Genomic DNA, 17753 nt, shown 5'->3' on the forward strand with positions numbered 1-17753 from the left:
CAGTAGTGAGTAGTGAATGTGTGAACTGAGGACCAGGTGGCCGCCTTGCAGATTTCCTCAATGGGTGTGGAACGGAGGAAAGCAACAGAAGCGGCCATAGCTCTTACCCTGTGGGCCGTGACAGCACCGTCTAGTGACAGACCGGCCCGAGCGTAACAGAACGCGATGCAAGCTGCAAGCCAGTTGGATAGCGTCCGTTTAGAGACCGGTCGACCCAAACGATTCGGGTCGAAGGTCAGGAAGAGCTGAGGGGACAAGCGTTGAGCCCTTGTACGATCGAGATAGTAAGCCAGGGCACGCTTGCAGTCAAGACTGTGCAATGCCTGTTCTCCGGGGTGTGAATGAGGCTTCGGGAAGAACACAGGCAAAACAATGGACTGGTTGAGGTGAAAGGCTGAGACCACCTTTGGAAGGAACTTTGGATGGGTGCGCAGAACCACCTTGTCATGGTGAAAAATAGTGAACGGTGGATCGGCAACCAGTGCATGAAGCTCACTAACCCTCCTGGCAGAGGTGATGGCAATGAGGAAAAGAACCTTCCATGTCAGAAATTTGAGCGAAGTTGTGGCAAGTGGCTCAAAGGGAGGTTTCATGAGGGCAGACAAAACCACATTCAGGTCCCAGACGACCGGAGGAGGCTTCAGAGGTGGTTTGATGTTGAAGAGGCCCCTCATGAATCGGGAAACCAGAGGGTGAGCCGTGAGAGGTTTTCCTAGGACAGGCTCATGGAATGCCGTGATGGCACTGAGATGGACTCTGATTGAGGTGGACTTGAGGCCTGCGTTGGACAGGGAGAGCAAGTAGTCTAGAACAGTTTCCACCGCTAAGGAGGTGGGATTGTGATGATGACGGAGGCACCAAGAGGAGAACCTGGTCCACTTCTGATGGTAACATTGGAGGGTGGCCGGCTTCCTGGAGGCGTCCAAAATGAGACGGACAGGCTGAGACAGGTTTCCTGAAGAGGTTAGCCCGAGAGAAACCAAGCTGTCAGGTGGAGGGAAGACAGATTGGGATGTAGTAGAGACTGATGTTGCTGTGTAAGTAGAGTAGGAAACACAGGTAGAGGAATGGGCTCCCTGGAGCTGAGTTGAAGTAGAAGGGAGAACCAGTGTTGACGAGGCCACCGGGGAGCTATGAGGATCATGGTGGCTCCGTCCCTGCGGAGTTTGGATAGAGTCCGCAACATCAGAGGTAGAGGAGGAAAGGCATAGAGGAACCGATCCGTCCAGTCGAGCAGGAATGCATCCGGGGCCAGACGGTGAGGAGAGAAGAGTCTGGAGCAGAACTGGGGCAGCTGATGGTTGTGAGGAGCTGCGAATAGGTCCACCTGCAGAGTGCCCCAGCGAGCAAAGATGGAGTGGAGCGTGGGAGGATCCAAAGTCCACTCGTGAGGTTGAAGGATGCGGCTGAGATTGTCGGCCAGGGAGTTCTGTTCGCCCTGGATGTAGACAGCCTTGAGGAAGAGACTGCGGGCCGTGGCCCAGGTCCAAATGCGAAGAGCCTCCTGACAAAGGAGGCGAGATCCGGTGCCGCCCTGTTTGTTGATGTAGTACATGGCAACTTGGTTGTCCGTGCACAGAAGCAGAACCTGAGGGCAGAGAAGGTGCTGGAAGGCCTTGAGAGCATAGAACATGGCTCGTAGTTCCAGGAAATTGATGTGATGGAGATGCTCCTGCGGGGTCCAAAGACCTTGGGTGCGTAGGTCTCCCAGGTGAGCTCCCCATGCATAAGGGGAGGCATCCGTGGTGATGATCATGGAATGCGGGGGCAGATGAAAAAGAAGGCCCCTGGAAAGATTTGAGGAGTCCAACCACCATTGTAGAGATCGCTGAAGAGACGATGTCACAGAGATGGGATGAGAAAGAAGATTCGAGGTCTGTGACCACTGGTTGGCCAGAGTCCATTGAGGTGTTCTGAGGTGGAGTCGTGCCAGGGGAAGCACATGAACCGTCGAGGCCATGTGGCCCAGGAGGACCATCATTTGTCTGGCAGAAATGGAGTGATGAAGGAGCACCTGACGACACAGGCGTAGCAGAGTTCGCTGACGATCGGAGGGGAGAAACGCCCTCATTAGTGTGGTGTCGAGAACCGCTCCGATGAACTGAAGTCGCTGTGTGGGAAGCAGATGCGACTTGGGGTAGTTGATCTCGAATCCCAGAAGATGGAGGAGAGAGATGGTATGATGAGTGGCTTGTAGCACAAGTGGAGACGTAGGTGCTTTCACTAACCAATCGTCCAAGTAGGGAAACACCTGGAGGTTGTGAGACCTGAGGAAGGCCGCCGCCACAATGAGGCATTTGGTGAACACTCTGGGAGATGATGCCAGGCCAAAAGGTAGCACCTTGTACTGGTAATGGCGATGGTGCACCTGGAATCGTAGGTAGCGACGTGAGGATGGATGGATTGGGATGTGAGTGTAGGCCTCCTTGAGGTCCAGGGAACATAGCCAGTCGTTCCGAGAGAGATGAGGGTACAGCGTGGCAAGGGAGAGCATTCTGAACTTCTCCTTGACGAGACACTTGTTGAGGTCCCGAAGGTCGAGAATGGGACGTAGGTCTCCTGTCTTTTTTGGAACTAGAAAGTAACGGGAGTAGAATCCCCGGCCCCTTTGTTCCAGAGGTACTTCTTCGATGGCATTGAGTAGAAGGAGGGATTGGACCTCCCTCAGGAGGAGGGGGGTTTGAGTTGAAAGAGAAGCAGACTCTACGGGAGGATTGTCTGGTGGAAGAGTCTGGAAGTTTAGAGAGTAGCCGTGGCGGATGATGTTTAGGACCCACTGGTCCGATGTGATGACCTCCCAACGGCTGATGAAGATGTGAAGCCGGCCTCCGATCGGCTGAGGAAGAGGCAATGAGGGTGGAAGACTGGCTAAGCCCTGGAGAGAGGAGTCAAAAGGGCTGAGATGGTTTGGCAGGAGGAAGAGCCTTGGCCGGTTGAGTAGACTGGGCTCGAGCCTGGGTGTGCTGGTGTTGGCGGGCCCGCCTAGGTTGCTGTGGAGGTGGATTGAGCGGCCTAGCGGAGAACCTGCGCTGATATGAGGTCTGTGGTCTGTAAGGACGAGCAGGAGGCGCCTTTTTCTTTGGTTTAATGAGAGTATCCCATCTGGTCTCATGGGCGGAGAGTTTCTGTGTGGTGGTATCCAGGGACTCTCCGAATAATTCGTCTCCCAGACATGGGGCGTTGGCTAGTCGGTCCTGATGGTTGACGTCCAGATCAGAGACCCTGAGCCAGGCCAGACGGCGCATAGCCACAGCGATGGCAGATGCACGGGAGGTGAGCTCAAAAGAGTCATAGATAGAGCGCACCATGAATTTTCTCAGTTGAAGCAGGCTGGAGATGTGCTGCTGGAAAAGTGGAACCTTATGCTCTGGCATGTACTTTTGCATGGCGGAGAGTTGCATTACCAGATGTTTGAGGTAGAATGAAAAATGGAACGAGTAGTTGTTTGCCCTGTTGGCAAGCATGGCATTCTGATAGAGCCGCTTGCCAAACTTGTCCATAGTTTTGCCCTCTCTGCCAGGAGGGGTGGAGGCATAGACACTGGAGCCCTGAGTCTTTTTTAAAGTGGACTCCACCAGGAGAGACTCATGAGGGAGTTGGGGTTTATCAAATCCTGGGATTGGTATAACCCTATAGAGGCTGTCCAATTTACGGGGGGCCCCAGGAACAGTCAGCGGGTTCTCCCAATTTTTATAAAAAGTTTCCCGTAAGATATCATGCACGGGCAACTTTAGGAACTCTTTGGGAGGTTGATCGAAATCTAATGCCTCCAGGAAAGCTTGTGACTTCTTGGAGTCAGATTCCAGAGGCAAAGACAAAGCACCCGACAACTCCCTGAGGAATTTAGAGAAGGAAGATTGTTCAGGTTTAGATGCGGTATCGGGTGCCGAAGGCTCTTCATCCGACGACGATGCATCCTCCTCGGTACCGGTAGGGGATTGTTCCCATAGGTCCGGGTCTCTGACATCGGTATGTGCGTGTCGAGAGACTGGAGTGGAAGGCTCGGCATGGTGAGTTTTAGACAAAGATTTGCCTGAGCGTACCGAGACGTTACCAGGCGATGTAGACCTGTGTCTGTCTCGGTCCCGAGAAGTACGGTGCCGGTCGGAGTCGTGGGGAGACCGGTGCCCTGCCCGGTCCCGAGGAGGATCGGTCGTCGTCAAGGCCATAGCCTCGGCATGGGAATGGAGATGCGGTGCCGAGAGAATGGGCATGGAGGAGTCCATAGGTACCGAGGGAGTGGATACCGGTTGGATGGTATGGGTCTCGGGCCGGTCTGGTACCGAGAGCAGCGGTGCCAAGATAGAGGGTAAGAGCTGCTTAAGTTGCTTGTGGAGTTGTTCCTGCAACTTGTCCTGGAGGATGGCCGCAATGCGGTCATCCAGGGGAGGCACCGGAACCACTTTTTTCTTCTTTGGTTCCATGGGTGCCGCTCTACACTCCGGCGATGAGGGGGCCGATGACGAGGCACTCACCGAAATCGGAGTGGAGCGTTTTTTGGCTCGGCGTGGAGCCGAAAGGACTGGTGTCGTCCCCGAAGTGGGAGGGCGCTCAAGGGTGGAAGGCTTCTTAGCCGGCTTACCTGGCGCCGGGGGCGCCGATGTCGACTCAGGCGGTGTCGAAGTGGTCGGTGTCGATTTCGACGGTGCCGCAGATGAAGAGGTCGAATCCATAGTCGGGCCGGTGCCGAAAAGTAGATTTTGTTGGATTTGACGATTCTTCAAAGTGCGTTTTTTAAGAGTGGCACAGCGGGTGCAGGAATCCGCCCGATGATCCGGTCCCAAGCACTGTAAACACCAGTTGTGTGGGTCAGTGAGGGAGATCGGGCGTGCACACCGCTGGCACTTCTTAAAACCGGGCTGCGGGGGCATGAATGGGAACACGGCCTCCGCAAAATCAAACCCCGAGGCCTGGATCGTGCTAACAGGCCCCGCCGGGGCAGGAACGAAAAAATAAAGCAAAAGAAAGAAATTTTTTTTTTTTTTGTAATAGAAAGAAAAAAGCACCCGAAGGTGAAAAAATCGAAAAAAGAACGCGAGCGGGAAGGCAAAAGGAGTATTTCAACAACGTTGAAAAACACACGTCTTCTTCGCTCCGCGGAAACGAAGAAACTGGGGACCACGCACTCCTCCGTCGGGCGGGAAGGCACTCGCGCACGCGCGGTGCGGCCAACTAGAACTTTCTAGTAAAAAGGTCCGTACCGTGGGCTCCGTCGGTGACGTCACCCATGCGTAAAGAATATGCTGCCTGCTTGTCCTGGGATAAAGTCATTTTTGTTCTGTTTTCCAGTTGCCATCCTTTTTTCTTCTTTATTACTCATGAGACAAGTTTAATTTTTATAAATTCTTCAATTTCTTATGACTTATTAATTCTTTCAAGGTCTTTTTATACGGAGCTCTTCTATTACCCGACCGTCTTCATGCGTGTCCAAGCCACGCCCCTACAATTAGTACTATTATTATGAGGGTGGAGTTAGGGCCGGAGCCTGGCGGGGGTACTCGGTTGATATTTATTAGACTTAGGGTTACTTGGCTTAAAGAAGTTGAGAAACTGGCCTACCACAGACCTCCACTGCGCATAATTGCCTTTGCCAAACTGAGCAGTGGATGGCTCCAAATGCAGTCACAATTCCCATTAGGACTCAATGCAGCCTGATTCTGACATGACAGAGTCTGCAGCAGACTGCTTTTACTGCTTACGTTTTAGCCGACGCTCATACCATTTCATAGGTAGCTGAATGGGATGGTTTAAGGTTGTTTTTCCCAACAATCAGATTGTCTGGGAACAGGGTTGGAGATTTTATTTTAACTGAAGGAGCCAAACCAATGTTCCACTGCCCCTATACTAGTTGAGAGTCCATGTGCCTGCAGTCTACCCTTCCTGCTGATTGCTCCCAGCCTGAGAACATAACAGTGCAGTGCTCATCTCTGTGGATAATAATATACCAGGTCAGTCACCAGCCTTGTTGGAGACAGGTGGAATAAGAATGGAATGAGAATGAAGAGTCTGAAAAGGAAGCAAGTGCAACGGCACCTGGGCAGTGGTAGAAAGGAAAGTGAGAACATGACAAAATTGTGCCTGAATGTAACTCGCCTTGAGCTACAAAGGAAAAAGGCATGGTTCAAATCCAAATCAATAATAGGAAGAGATGGAGACAGTGTGGCAGGAGGATGAGAGGAAGAAAGTTGAGGTGGTGGCAGCAGGTATGGAAGGGTGATTTAAAAAAAAAAAAAAAAATTATTACAGAAGAGCATGATGGGACACAGAGAAAGTGGTCAGCCCAGAGGGGGAGAGAAAGAGAGACTGAGATTGAGACCAAGACTGACAGCATTTGAGATGGGCACAGACTAGTGGGGATGGATTTCATTTCTAGCATGAGAAGAAATTTGTTTGCAGTAACTAGCCCTAACTTAAAAATTAATGAAGACTACTGTTCTATGCTAAAGTGCCTCTAAACTCTGCCCAGAGATGGAATGAACCTCTTCTTACCTGATTTCCTGGCTTCACCAAGCGTAAAGCTGCCTCAACACACAGGTGAGCTGCCTTGATGACATCAGCCTTGCGACCCGTTATCAGATTTTCCTATAAAGGGAACAAGGTGTCACTTAAATAAAGCATTATTCGGAGAATGAGCAGAAGATAAATAGAGCAGTTTTCCGCATGGGCAAAAACAGCATGAATATTCAAAACACAGAACATACACCGCAGAAATAGGAGAGAATCCGAGTAACTGCATAAAGGCCAGAAAACTTTCATACATGCAGCTTGATTTTTGGTAGACAAAGGTAGTTCACAATTAAAGAATGTATTCCTTTATTTAGCTCTCATCATGGCCATAAAAAACATGATAGTTCTTTTTTTTTCCACTTCTTTATTATTTTCAATACTTACAATAAGTGTAACAGTAAATATAATCTTTTATGCTCAAATATCACACTTAATATTCTTATAATATCCATTTCCGAATTAACCCCCCTCCCCCCTAAACAATCACAATGCCCATAAATAAAATATCTATAATCATCCCATATCAATTATTCAAAATTCATTAACCTACCATTTCCCTACCTCTCCCATGTGCATATTTAAAGGGAAAAACACTATTTAAATGTTACAATATTTTGCTAATGGCTCCCAAATCTCCCAAAACCTCTTAAAATTCCCTTTCTGAATTGCCAATGTCCTTTCCATTTTATACATATGACACAGTGAATTCCACCAAAAACTATAGGTAATCCTTTTCCAATTCTTCAAATTGCTTGTAATTTGTTGTATGGCGACTCCTGTCATTAATAAAAGCCTGTTGTTCTTAGATGATATTTGGCTTTTAGCCCCCATGATCATGCCAAATAATACAGTATCATAAGACAATGCCACTGGATTTTCCAACAAACAATTAATTTGGCCCCATATTGATTTCCAAAATGCCATAATAAAAGAACAGTAGAACAATAAATGATCTAAAGTCCCTGCTTCGAGATGACAATGCCAACATCTATTGACTTAGAGCTATCCAACTTTTGTACATGAACTGGGGTCCAGAATACTCTATGTAACAGAAAAAAAACACGTTTGTCTCAAAGATGCTGACATTGTACAGTTCATCCTCCAAGTCCAAATTCGTGACCACCGAGACGCAGAAATTTGGTGCTTAATCTCAATACTCCAAATGTCCCTAACACCAGTTTTTGATTTCTTATTTGGAAATTCAGCTAACAATTTATACCACTGTGTGGCCTGGTGTCCCAGGAACTCCGCCTGAAAACATATAAATTCCAAGCTATACTGATTATTTAAATTTTTCCATTCAGGGAACCCTACCTGAATGGCCTGCTTCAGTTGCAGCCATCTAAAACTTTGTGAATTGTTAAGTCCAAATTTATGCTGCAACTGTGAAAAATCAAGCAGCTTACCATTAGATATAATATCATCTAAAATACGTATTCCTGCTATCATCCAATGCTTCCAGATGACCTTAAATCCGCCAATTTGAATCTTGGAGTTTAGTCATATAGTCTGATTTGTTGATTTATGTATTGGGATAGGTGTTAAATTGTTGACATATCGTAAGGTTTCCCATTTATCCACTATAATTCTGTTTTCTTTATATAATCTAGGCATCTTGATACTGAGAACATGACATAGTCGCAGAGGAAACATGAGTCGCCATTCCAACCACAACCAATCTGGGAGATTTTCAATGAGCTCTGGGAGGAGCATAACAGTTCTAAAATTTGCAATACTGAAAAAGAAAAAAATGCCTTAAAGTATAACAGAGACTTCTATAATGTTTAATTTAACAATTTTGACTTAACACAAGCTAAATAATCAGTTTCATGAAGTAATCTACCAGGGCTTAGTGCATTGGGGGGGGGGGGGTCATATACTGAAAGAAATTAAATCTTATTTGCTAATTTTACTTGTTGGAGTCTCTCCAGATGCTTGGGTTTCTGAACTCCTACCAACAGATAGAGACTGAGAACTACCAACTTCAGAGTGATACTTTTAATTATTCTGTGTAACATAGAAACATAGAAAAAAAAAAGTGGCAGAAAAGGGCTATAGCCCACCAAGTCTGCCCATTCCAAGTATCCCTCCCCCCTGAGTTTACTCCCTTAACGATCCCACGTGAGTATCCCATTTTCTCTTAAAATCCGTCACGCTGCTGGCCTCTATCACCTGGAGTGGGAGTCTATTCCAGTGATCCACCACTCTTTCGGTGAAGAAGTACTTCCTGGAGTCGCCAGTTCGCAGTTAATTCAGGGCCGGATTAACTTGCTGGTAAAATCCAGCAAATCGATGTAGTGGTCATAATGGGAGTGATTTTTCTTTTATGGACAATTCTCAGCATAATATCATGAAAATTATATGCACACTATTTGAGTGGAGAATCGCCAGTAAAGTGGGGGAGGAACTGTCCCTAGCGCTTGCTCAGAAGAGTAATCATTAGGTACAGCTCCTCCCTCCTATCAAGGCTGCTCTTCCTGTCCCGATCAACTGAGCCGCAGGTCTTCCTGAGTTCTGCTAGCTCAGCTGATTGACCAGAAGGGAGAGCAAAAGAAGGAAAAGTCTACCCTTCTGCTGACACCCCCTCACCTGCCGCTGCCCAGTCCCCCATACCCTGTACAAGATCGGCATAAGGGATGCCCACTCCCTCCTGCCACCAGGGTCCCCCCTCCACAACAGCCCCTGTACCTTTAAATTAAATGACAGCAGGAAGAATGCCTACTTCCTCCCGCTAGCAGGCCAACGGGGTTCCCTGACAACCCCTGCACTTTTAAGTCAAAGGATGGCCGGAAGGATGCTGATCCCCTCCAGCCGGCAGGCCCACCTCTTTAAAATCCGTTGCATCCTGGGAGGCACTAGGAAGGGGCCTAAGGCCCTGGTGTGTGTGTGGGGGAGGGGGCACATGATGCTGTACTGAGGTGTGGATGTGTTTGCCTTGAGCTCCCGTGCCATTTTCCCTTGTTTTGCTCTACTTACCAGTAGAGCTCTATACCAGTGCATGTTAGACTGGTATACTCCTTATACCATATAGTATAAGGAGTATACAGACCACCAAGCCAATCGGAGGACAAGGATGCAGAATTAATTGAAGACATTGAGAATATCACCTTACGGGGGGACGTTGTTCTGTTAGGAGACTTCAACATGCCTGATGTAGACTGGAACACACTCTCAGCGACAACTTGTGATAGCAGGAGGATATTAACGTCCATGAAGGGAGTACGGCTCAAACAAATGGTACTAGAACCCACTAGGGCCCAGGCCATCCTGGACTTGATACTTACGAACGGGGAAAGCGTCTCGGGGTCTCGGTGGGAGAAACGCTAGCCACCAGTGACCATAACATGGTATGGTTTAACCTTAAGAAAGGCTTCCCTAGGTCACAAACAAAAACAAGGGTACTCAATTTCCGGGGCACCGACTTCGCACGCATGGGAAATTTCGTCCATCAGACGCTCCAGGTTCAAGAAGTAACTGATAATGTGGAAGCTATGTGGTCAACCTTGAAATCGACCCTTCATGAGGCAACTAAACGCTACATTAAATCGGTAACCAAACAGCAAAGAAAAAAGAAACCCCAATGTTTCACTGATGAGGTCTCGTACCTTGTCAAAGAGAAGAAAAGAGCATTTCTCTCATACAAACGCACGGGGGAAAAAGAAGCAAACATTGAATACAGGACAAAGTCTGCAGCGGTCAAAACAGCAGTCAGGGAGGCCAAACTTCAAATGGAAGAAACTCTAGCGAAGAACATTAAGAAAGGGGACAAATCCTTCTTCAGATACATTAGCGATGGGAAAAAGAACGCAAACGGGATAGTACGCCTTAGAACGCCAGAAGGGAACTATGTGGAAACAGATTCCGATAAGGCCAAACTACTAAATGATTACTTCTGTTCAGTCTTTACATGCGAGGCACCAGGGCACGGGCCACGTCTGGAAGCAAAGCAAAGCATGGAAGACCCATTTCAGAATTTTGAGTTCACACCAGCTGATGTTTACAGAGAACTGTCAAGACTCAAGGTGAACAAAGCCATGGGACCAGACAATTTGCACCCAAGAGTGCTCAGAGAGCTATGCGATGTTCTGGCAAAACCGTTAGCCATGCTCTTCAATCTCTCCCTAAGTACGGGGAGAGTCCCCGTGGACTGGAAAACAGCCAACGTTGTTCCTCTGCACAAAAAGGGTTGCAGAGCAGAGGCTGCGAATTACAGACCAGTAAGTCTCGCATCAATAGTGTGTAAACTCATGGAAACTTTACTTAAAGGTAAATTGGACACGATATTGGATGAGGGAAATCTGAGGGATCCCTGTCAACATGGATTCACTAGGGGCAGGTCATGCCAATCCATTCTTATCAGCTTCTTTGACTGGGTGACAGGAAAGTTAGACTCGGGAGAGTCTCTGGACGTGGTGTACTTGGATTTCAGTAAAGCTTTTGACAGTGTCCCGCACCGCAGACTATTAAACAAGATGAAATTGATGGGGTTAGGTGAGAAACTAACTGCATGGGTCAATGATTGGCTGAGTGGAAGACTTCAGAGGGTGGTGGTCAACGGCACCCTCTCTGAGACATCGGAGGTGACTAGCGGAGTGCCGCAAGGATCAGTCCTGGGACCATCTCTTTTCAACATATTCATAAGGGACTTGACCCGGGGGCTTCAGGGTAAAGTAGCACTGTTCGCCGACGCCACCAAACTGTGTAATATAGTAAGTGAAAGCAGTCTCAAGGGTAGTATGACGCAGGATCTGATCATGTTGGAAAACTGGTCCTCAACATGGCAGCTGGGCTTCAATGCTAAGAAGTGTAAGGTCATGCAGCAGAAATCCATGCAGAACATACACCTTGAATGGAGAAGCACTAGCTAGGACTTCAGAAGAACGGGACTTGGGAGTAATCATCAGTGCAGACATGAAGGCTGCCAAACAAGTAGAGAAGGCCTCATCCAAGGCAAGGCAAATGATGGGATGTATCAAGAGAAGCTTCGTCAGCCGCAAGCCTGAAGTCATAATGCCACTTTACAGAACCATGGTGAGACCTCATCTGGAGTACTGTGTGCAATTCTGGAGGCCACATTACCATAAAGATGTGCTTCGAGCCGAGTCGGTCCAGCAGATGGCCACTAGAATGGTCTCCGGACTCAAGGGTCTCTCATACGAAGAAAGACTGGGCAAATTGCAGCTCTATACTCTAGAGGAGCGCAGGGAAAAGGGGTGACATGATTGAGACATTTAAATACGTCACAGGACGTGTCGAGGTGGAAGACGACATCTTCTTTCCCAAAGGACCCTCGGTCACAAGGGGGCACCCACTCAAACTCAGAGGAGGGAAATTTAATGGTGACACCAGGAAGTACTTCTTCACAGAAAGGGTGGTGGATCACTGGAACAAACTTCCGGTGCAGGTGATCAAGGCCACCAGCGTGCTCAACTTTAAGAATAAATGGGACATCCACGTGGGATCCCTACGAGGGTCGAGCTAAGGAACTAAGTCATCAGCACTCAGACTTAATGGGGTGGGTCAGTAGAGTGGGCAGACTTGATGGGCTGTAGCCCTTTTCTGCCGTCATCTTTCTATGTTTCTAGCTGGAAAGTTGAGAGAGAAAAGGTTAGCCTTCATAAATTACAAGATGTGCAGAAAGAAGATAGACAAAAATATGTAGAAAAGCTATGAGAAGTGTGAAAAGCTGTCAGAAAAGCAAAGATGCAAACTGAAGAAAAGGGAGCCAATATGGTAAAATTGAGGGACAAAACATTTTTTAGATATGTGAATGATAGGAAGAAGTGTCAAAATAGCATAGTGAGGCTAAAGGATGAAGGGGACAAATGTGCAGAAACTAATCAGAATAAGGCTGAACTGCTTAACAGTTGTATCTGTTCTTTTTCATGGATGAAAGACCCAGAGCAGAAAACGAACGCAAATGAGAATGGATGAGTAGTAGACCAGGAAAGATTCTGGAAAGACAGTGCTTGTGAGGAGCTAGATAATTAAAAATAATTAAAGCGATGGGGCCTATTCGGATACATTTGAGGGTACACAAGGAACTCAGAGAAGTTACGGCGGCTCCGTTCTCTCATCTTTTCAATGCTGCCTTAGAGTCTGGTATAGTCCTGGAGGATTGGAGAAGGGCGGAAGTGGTCCCTCTGCATAAAAGTGGAAGTAAGGGGAAGGTTGGGAATTACAGGCCGGCTAGTCTGACCTCAGTAGTGAATAAACTAATGGAAATACCTCTTAAGTGGAGGATAGTGGGATTTCTAGAATCAAATGGACTGCAGGACCCGAGGCAGCATGGTTTTATGAAAGGCAGGTTTTGTCTGATTGATTTCTTTGGGTGACCAAACAGTTGGATGTGGGAGGGGCACTAGATGTAGTGTACTTGGACTTTAACAAAGCTTTTGACATGGTGCCACATAGGCAATTGATAAATAAACTGAAAATGTTCAGTATGGGCCCTAAAGTGACAAACTGGATTAAAAGCTAGATAAGTAGTATACCAGGTATAAGGTTATGTTAGACTGGTATACTCCTTAATAATAATAATAATAACAGTTTATATACCGCAATACCGTTAAGTTCTATGCGGTTTACAATAGATTAAGCGAGGTACAAATTGATTTAATTTAAGAGGGGGGAAGAAGAGAGTTAATAGGACCGGAAATGCGTTGTTGAGGAGAAAGAGATTAATAGGACAGAGGAATCACTATGGAGGAGAAAGAAGATGAGTGGGTCAGTTGTCTAGATACTTTAGAACAGTTGAGTTTTTAGACGTTTTCTGAATTCCTCATAAGTAGTGGGCGAAAGCAGTTGATCTAGGTCTTTGCCCCACAATGCTGCTTGATGTGAAAGAAGGTGTTCATGGTGTTTTTTTCAGTTTACAACCTCTAACTGGGGGGGAAACGAAGTAGGAATGAGAGCTTCTCTTGTGTCTGTTGGCAGAGAAGGAGAAAAGGTCAATTATGTATTTAAGGGCAAGTCCGTTTAGCGCTTTAAAGCAGAAGCAGGCGAATTTAAACTTTATGCGTGCTTCCATCGGTAGCCAATGTAACTGCCGGTAGTTGTTGAGGAGAAAGAGATTAATAGGACAGAGGAATCACTATGGAGGAGAAAGAAGATGAGTGGGTCAGTTGTCTAGATACTTTAGAACAGTTGAGTTTTTAGACGTTTTCTGAATTCCTCATAAGTAGTGGGCGAAAGCAGTTGATCTAGGTCTTTGCCCCACAATGCTGCTTGATGTGAAAGAAGGTGTTCATGGTGTTTTTTTCAGTTTACAACCTCTAACTGGGGGGGAAACGAAGTAGGAATGAGAGCTTCTCTTGTGTCTGTTGGCAGAGAAGGAGAAAAGGTCAATTATGTATTTAAGGGCAAGTCCGTTTAGCGCTTTAAAGCAGAAGCAGGCGAATTTAAACTTTATGCGTGCTTCCATCGGTAGCCAATGTAACTGCCGGTAGTAGGGTGATACATGATCGAATTTCTTTAGTCTGAAGATTAATCTGACCGCTGCATTTTGCATTAGTTGTACACATTGCATATTTTTTTGGGAAATAGCTAAGTAGGCGATGTTACAGTAGTCAAGTTGACTTAGTACGAGGGATTGGACCAGGGTTTTGAATGCCGATGTATCGAAATAAGCTTTAATGGATCTGAGTTTCCAGAGAGTGAAGAAAGTCCACCTGATTAAGGAGTCCACCTAGTCTTTCTTGGTTAGGCATTGATCTAGAGTTACGCCTAGTATCTTTATGGTGGGCTGGATGGGGTGATTAAGTTCATTGATGCATAGAGGTGTTTTGGTGTCAAACGGATGTGGTGAAGCAATGAAGAATTTAGTTTTTTCTGAATTAAGTTTGAGCTTGAAGTTTGTCATCCATTGCTCCATCATGTTTATGGCTTCTGAAGCCTTGGGAATAGTTTCCGAGACAGAGTCTTAAGAATGGGACGTACCCATCAAGGGTGGGATCCCTGAAGGGCTGACACCAGAACACGCTCACCGAATACCGCATCCCGGCGCGCGTGAACTTTCCCACGGTAATATCTGACAAAGGAATGTAGAGAATACCAAACTGCAGCCCTGCAAATATCCACTGGAGTCACTAGAGAAGACTCGGCCCAAGAAGCTACCTGACCCCGAGTAGAATGAGTCTTGAGAAATTCAGGAATAGGCTTTTTCTGAAGAAGATGGGTGGAAGCAATAGTCCCCCTGAGCCAGGGCGCAATGGTAGCCTTGGAAGCGCCATCCCCCTTACAAGGACCCTCTAGAAGGACAAAGAGATGTTCGGACTACCTGATCACCTGGGTCCTCTGCACATAAGAGCGAAGGATCCAACTGACATCCAACTTGTGCAATCGTCTCTGCTCGGAAGATCCCTCCCAACGACCTAACACCGGGAGGAACACTACCTGATTGACATGAAAAGGAGAAACTACCCTTAGCAGAAAGGAAGGAACAGGCTGCAAGCAACCCGCTCCATAGAAAATTCCAGGAAGGGAGCCCACAAGAGAAAGCCTACAACGCAGAAACACATCAGCAGATGAAATTGCCACCAAGAAGACCACTTTAAGATTAAGGTCACTCAAAGAGCAGACGCCCAAAGGTTCAAAAGGTGGACGCACTAGAACAGACAGAACCAGATGCAGATCCCACTATGGAACAGAGGGACGCATGGGAAACATGAGCAATTTAGTTGCTCACAAGAAGCAAATCACATCAGGAATGGCAGACAAATGCTGACCTTTCAACAACCCACGAAAGGCTGACAAGGCCACAAGCTGAACCCAGAGAGGATACCAAGCCAGTCCCCTGTCCAGGCCATCCTGCAAGAACTGTAAGATGGCAGGCAGGGAAGTGCAAAAAGAGAGACACTCCACGCGCAGCACACCACTCCTCAAATACACGTCAAACCCTTACATAAGCCCGAGAAGGAGAAAGTCTCCGGGACCTCAAGAGGGTTGAGATCACTTTATCCGAATACCCCTTCAAGAGCCAAGCCGTAAGACAGAAGGTCGGCCGAGAGAGGCAGAGAAAGAGGATCCGCCACCAGATGCCTCACCAGATCCGTGTATCACGATCAGCTGGGCCAATCCGGAGCCACCAGAATCACCAGGCCAGGATGCTGAACAATGCGGAGAAGAACTCTGCCCACTAATGGCCACGGAGGGAACACATACAACAGACCCTCTGTTGGCCATGGTTGAACCAGAAGCATCCAGCCTCTCGGCCTGACCGTCTGCGACGACTGAAGAAGCGCGGTATTTTGGCATTGATACTTGCGACCATCAGGTCCATGAGGGGCTGACCCCAAGACTGAACAAGTAGCTGAAAAGCTGCAGAACAGACACCATTCTCTGGGATCTAGGGAGTGACAACTCAGAAAGTCCTCCAGAACATTCTCTACGCCTGCTATGTGGGAGGCCAAAATGTCTTGAAGGTGAAACTCCCCCCAGAGCATGAGCAGAGCCGCCTCCTGCGCCACCAGAGCTCTTGGTGCCCCTTTGAAGATTGACATAGGCCACTGCCATGGCATTGTCTGAAAGAACTCTGACTGACTCGCCCATCAGAAAGGACTGGAAGGCTAACAGCGCTAGACGAATGGCTCTGGTCTCTAAGACATTTATTGACCAGGAAGCCTCCTCCATGGACCAGCTGCCCCGAGCTGAGTGCCCTAGACACTGAGCTCCCCAACCGAAGAGACTGGCATCAGAGAGCAGCATCGTCCACTGCGGCTGGTCGACTCACTCCAAGCTCTGATGGGCTGACAACGCTCATCTTATTATTTGAGTCTCCAACTGTGTGATATACTGGGTTATTCTGGAGCACAATTTAGCACTCCTGAGCTATCTGCCCTTGGCAATGCACTCTGCAAACTAGAAAGCTAGCATAGGCTATTATCACCAATCAGTACTCGGGACACACCTAGCCAGACAGATTTTCAAGATATCCACAATGAATATGCAGGAGATAGATTTGTATCGAATGGAAGTAGCGCACACAAATTTATCCTGATATCCTGAAACCTGACTAGTTAAGAATGTCCCAAGGACTGGGTTGAAAATCTGCTCTAGATCCATACCTTTGATCAAATGGAAGGCATACTGGTTTGGGTTTTGCATTCACAGCAATTAAGTCTGAATAGATTGGTCCTAAGCTAGATACTGCATTAGGAAGAACCATTGTAGAAGACACATATGGGCAAGCACCCAAGGCACAAGGTCCACGGTTGCCACCATGGACTTTCACACCTGCAAGTAATTCCAGGTTTGCTGTGCCCCCTTTGGCAAAAACATCTGGATTTGGCTCTGCAGCTTCACCCTCTGCTGCTGAAGGAGAAACTTTATGTCCTGACGCATGTCGAAATAAACTCCAAGATACTCCGTAGACTTGAGAGGTGTAGCTTGCTCTTTTCCAAGTTGACTACTCAGCCTAAGGACTGAAAGAGCCGGTTTTGCAATTTGATTTCCCAACCTGATACACAAAACTGCTGGCCTTGTGTTTCTGCTCAAATCATTTGCATGTCCACTCGGTTGTGCATCAATTGCTCATCCACAATCGGCCAGAGAATTGGCCAACAACAATCCAGTCGGTATTAGCGATTATCTTTAGTGCATACAAGCCAAAGGATCCCTAAATAAAAAAAGGATGGTATCGAAACAATACAACAGATCAACCATAACTATAACTTTGTTTATGATGCACAGGAGTGTTGTTTAAATAGAAGCCCCAGCAGTGGGGAAGCAAAGCCAATGCTGGTTGGATTTATTCAGTTTGTGTCTAGTATATGGCAGGACAGATCAGGACGGGCTGGCGTTAGCTTTGAGAGCAACTCCAGCAGTGGGGCAATGTAGCTGATGCTAGACAAATGGATCAGGAGAAAGTATGCATATTTTATACCATATTGCCCGCGTACAGGTCTTGCCTATCTCAGGGGGAGGGGGGAAGGAGGAGAAAACATCTTATAGTGGAACTTAGAAAGTAAAATTAATTACTATATTATTGATTCAACACTGTCTTGATTGAGGTATGACTATTGGAAAGACTGTATGGACTGTGCAAGTCTTTATTTGCAATCATTTACTATTTTACTATGTACATGTAAAAGGGAGGAAGGGAGAAGGAGCTGGCACCACCAAATTTAGCACCTCAAGGCTTCCCTTAATCCTAGCTCTCTAGTTTATTACCAACTGGGGAGAGAAACTAGCCCTAAAAGGTCCTCTAATCGAAGTCTGGGCCTCCGGCTTTCCTGGGACCAACCTTC

The 17753-nt window shown here is 47.2% G+C and overlaps 1 protein-coding gene across 1 annotated transcript in view; it reads right to left on the bottom strand.

Moving 5' to 3' along the window:
* PA2G4 (proliferation-associated 2G4) overlaps positions 1–17753 on the bottom strand; it is a 118152-nt gene that overhangs the window by 77668 nt on the left and 22731 nt on the right. The window contains exon 5 of the mRNA XM_033937501.1: positions 6490–6582. Within this exon, the coding sequence (XP_033793392.1) occupies positions 6490–6582 (93 nt within the window). The remainder of the gene's footprint in view (positions 1–6489; positions 6583–17753) is intronic.

The sequence above is a fragment of the Geotrypetes seraphini genome, chromosome 3 (genome assembly GCF_902459505.1).
Source record: "Geotrypetes seraphini chromosome 3, aGeoSer1.1, whole genome shotgun sequence".
In the NCBI taxonomy this organism is placed as follows: domain Eukaryota; kingdom Metazoa; phylum Chordata; class Amphibia; order Gymnophiona; family Dermophiidae; genus Geotrypetes; species Geotrypetes seraphini.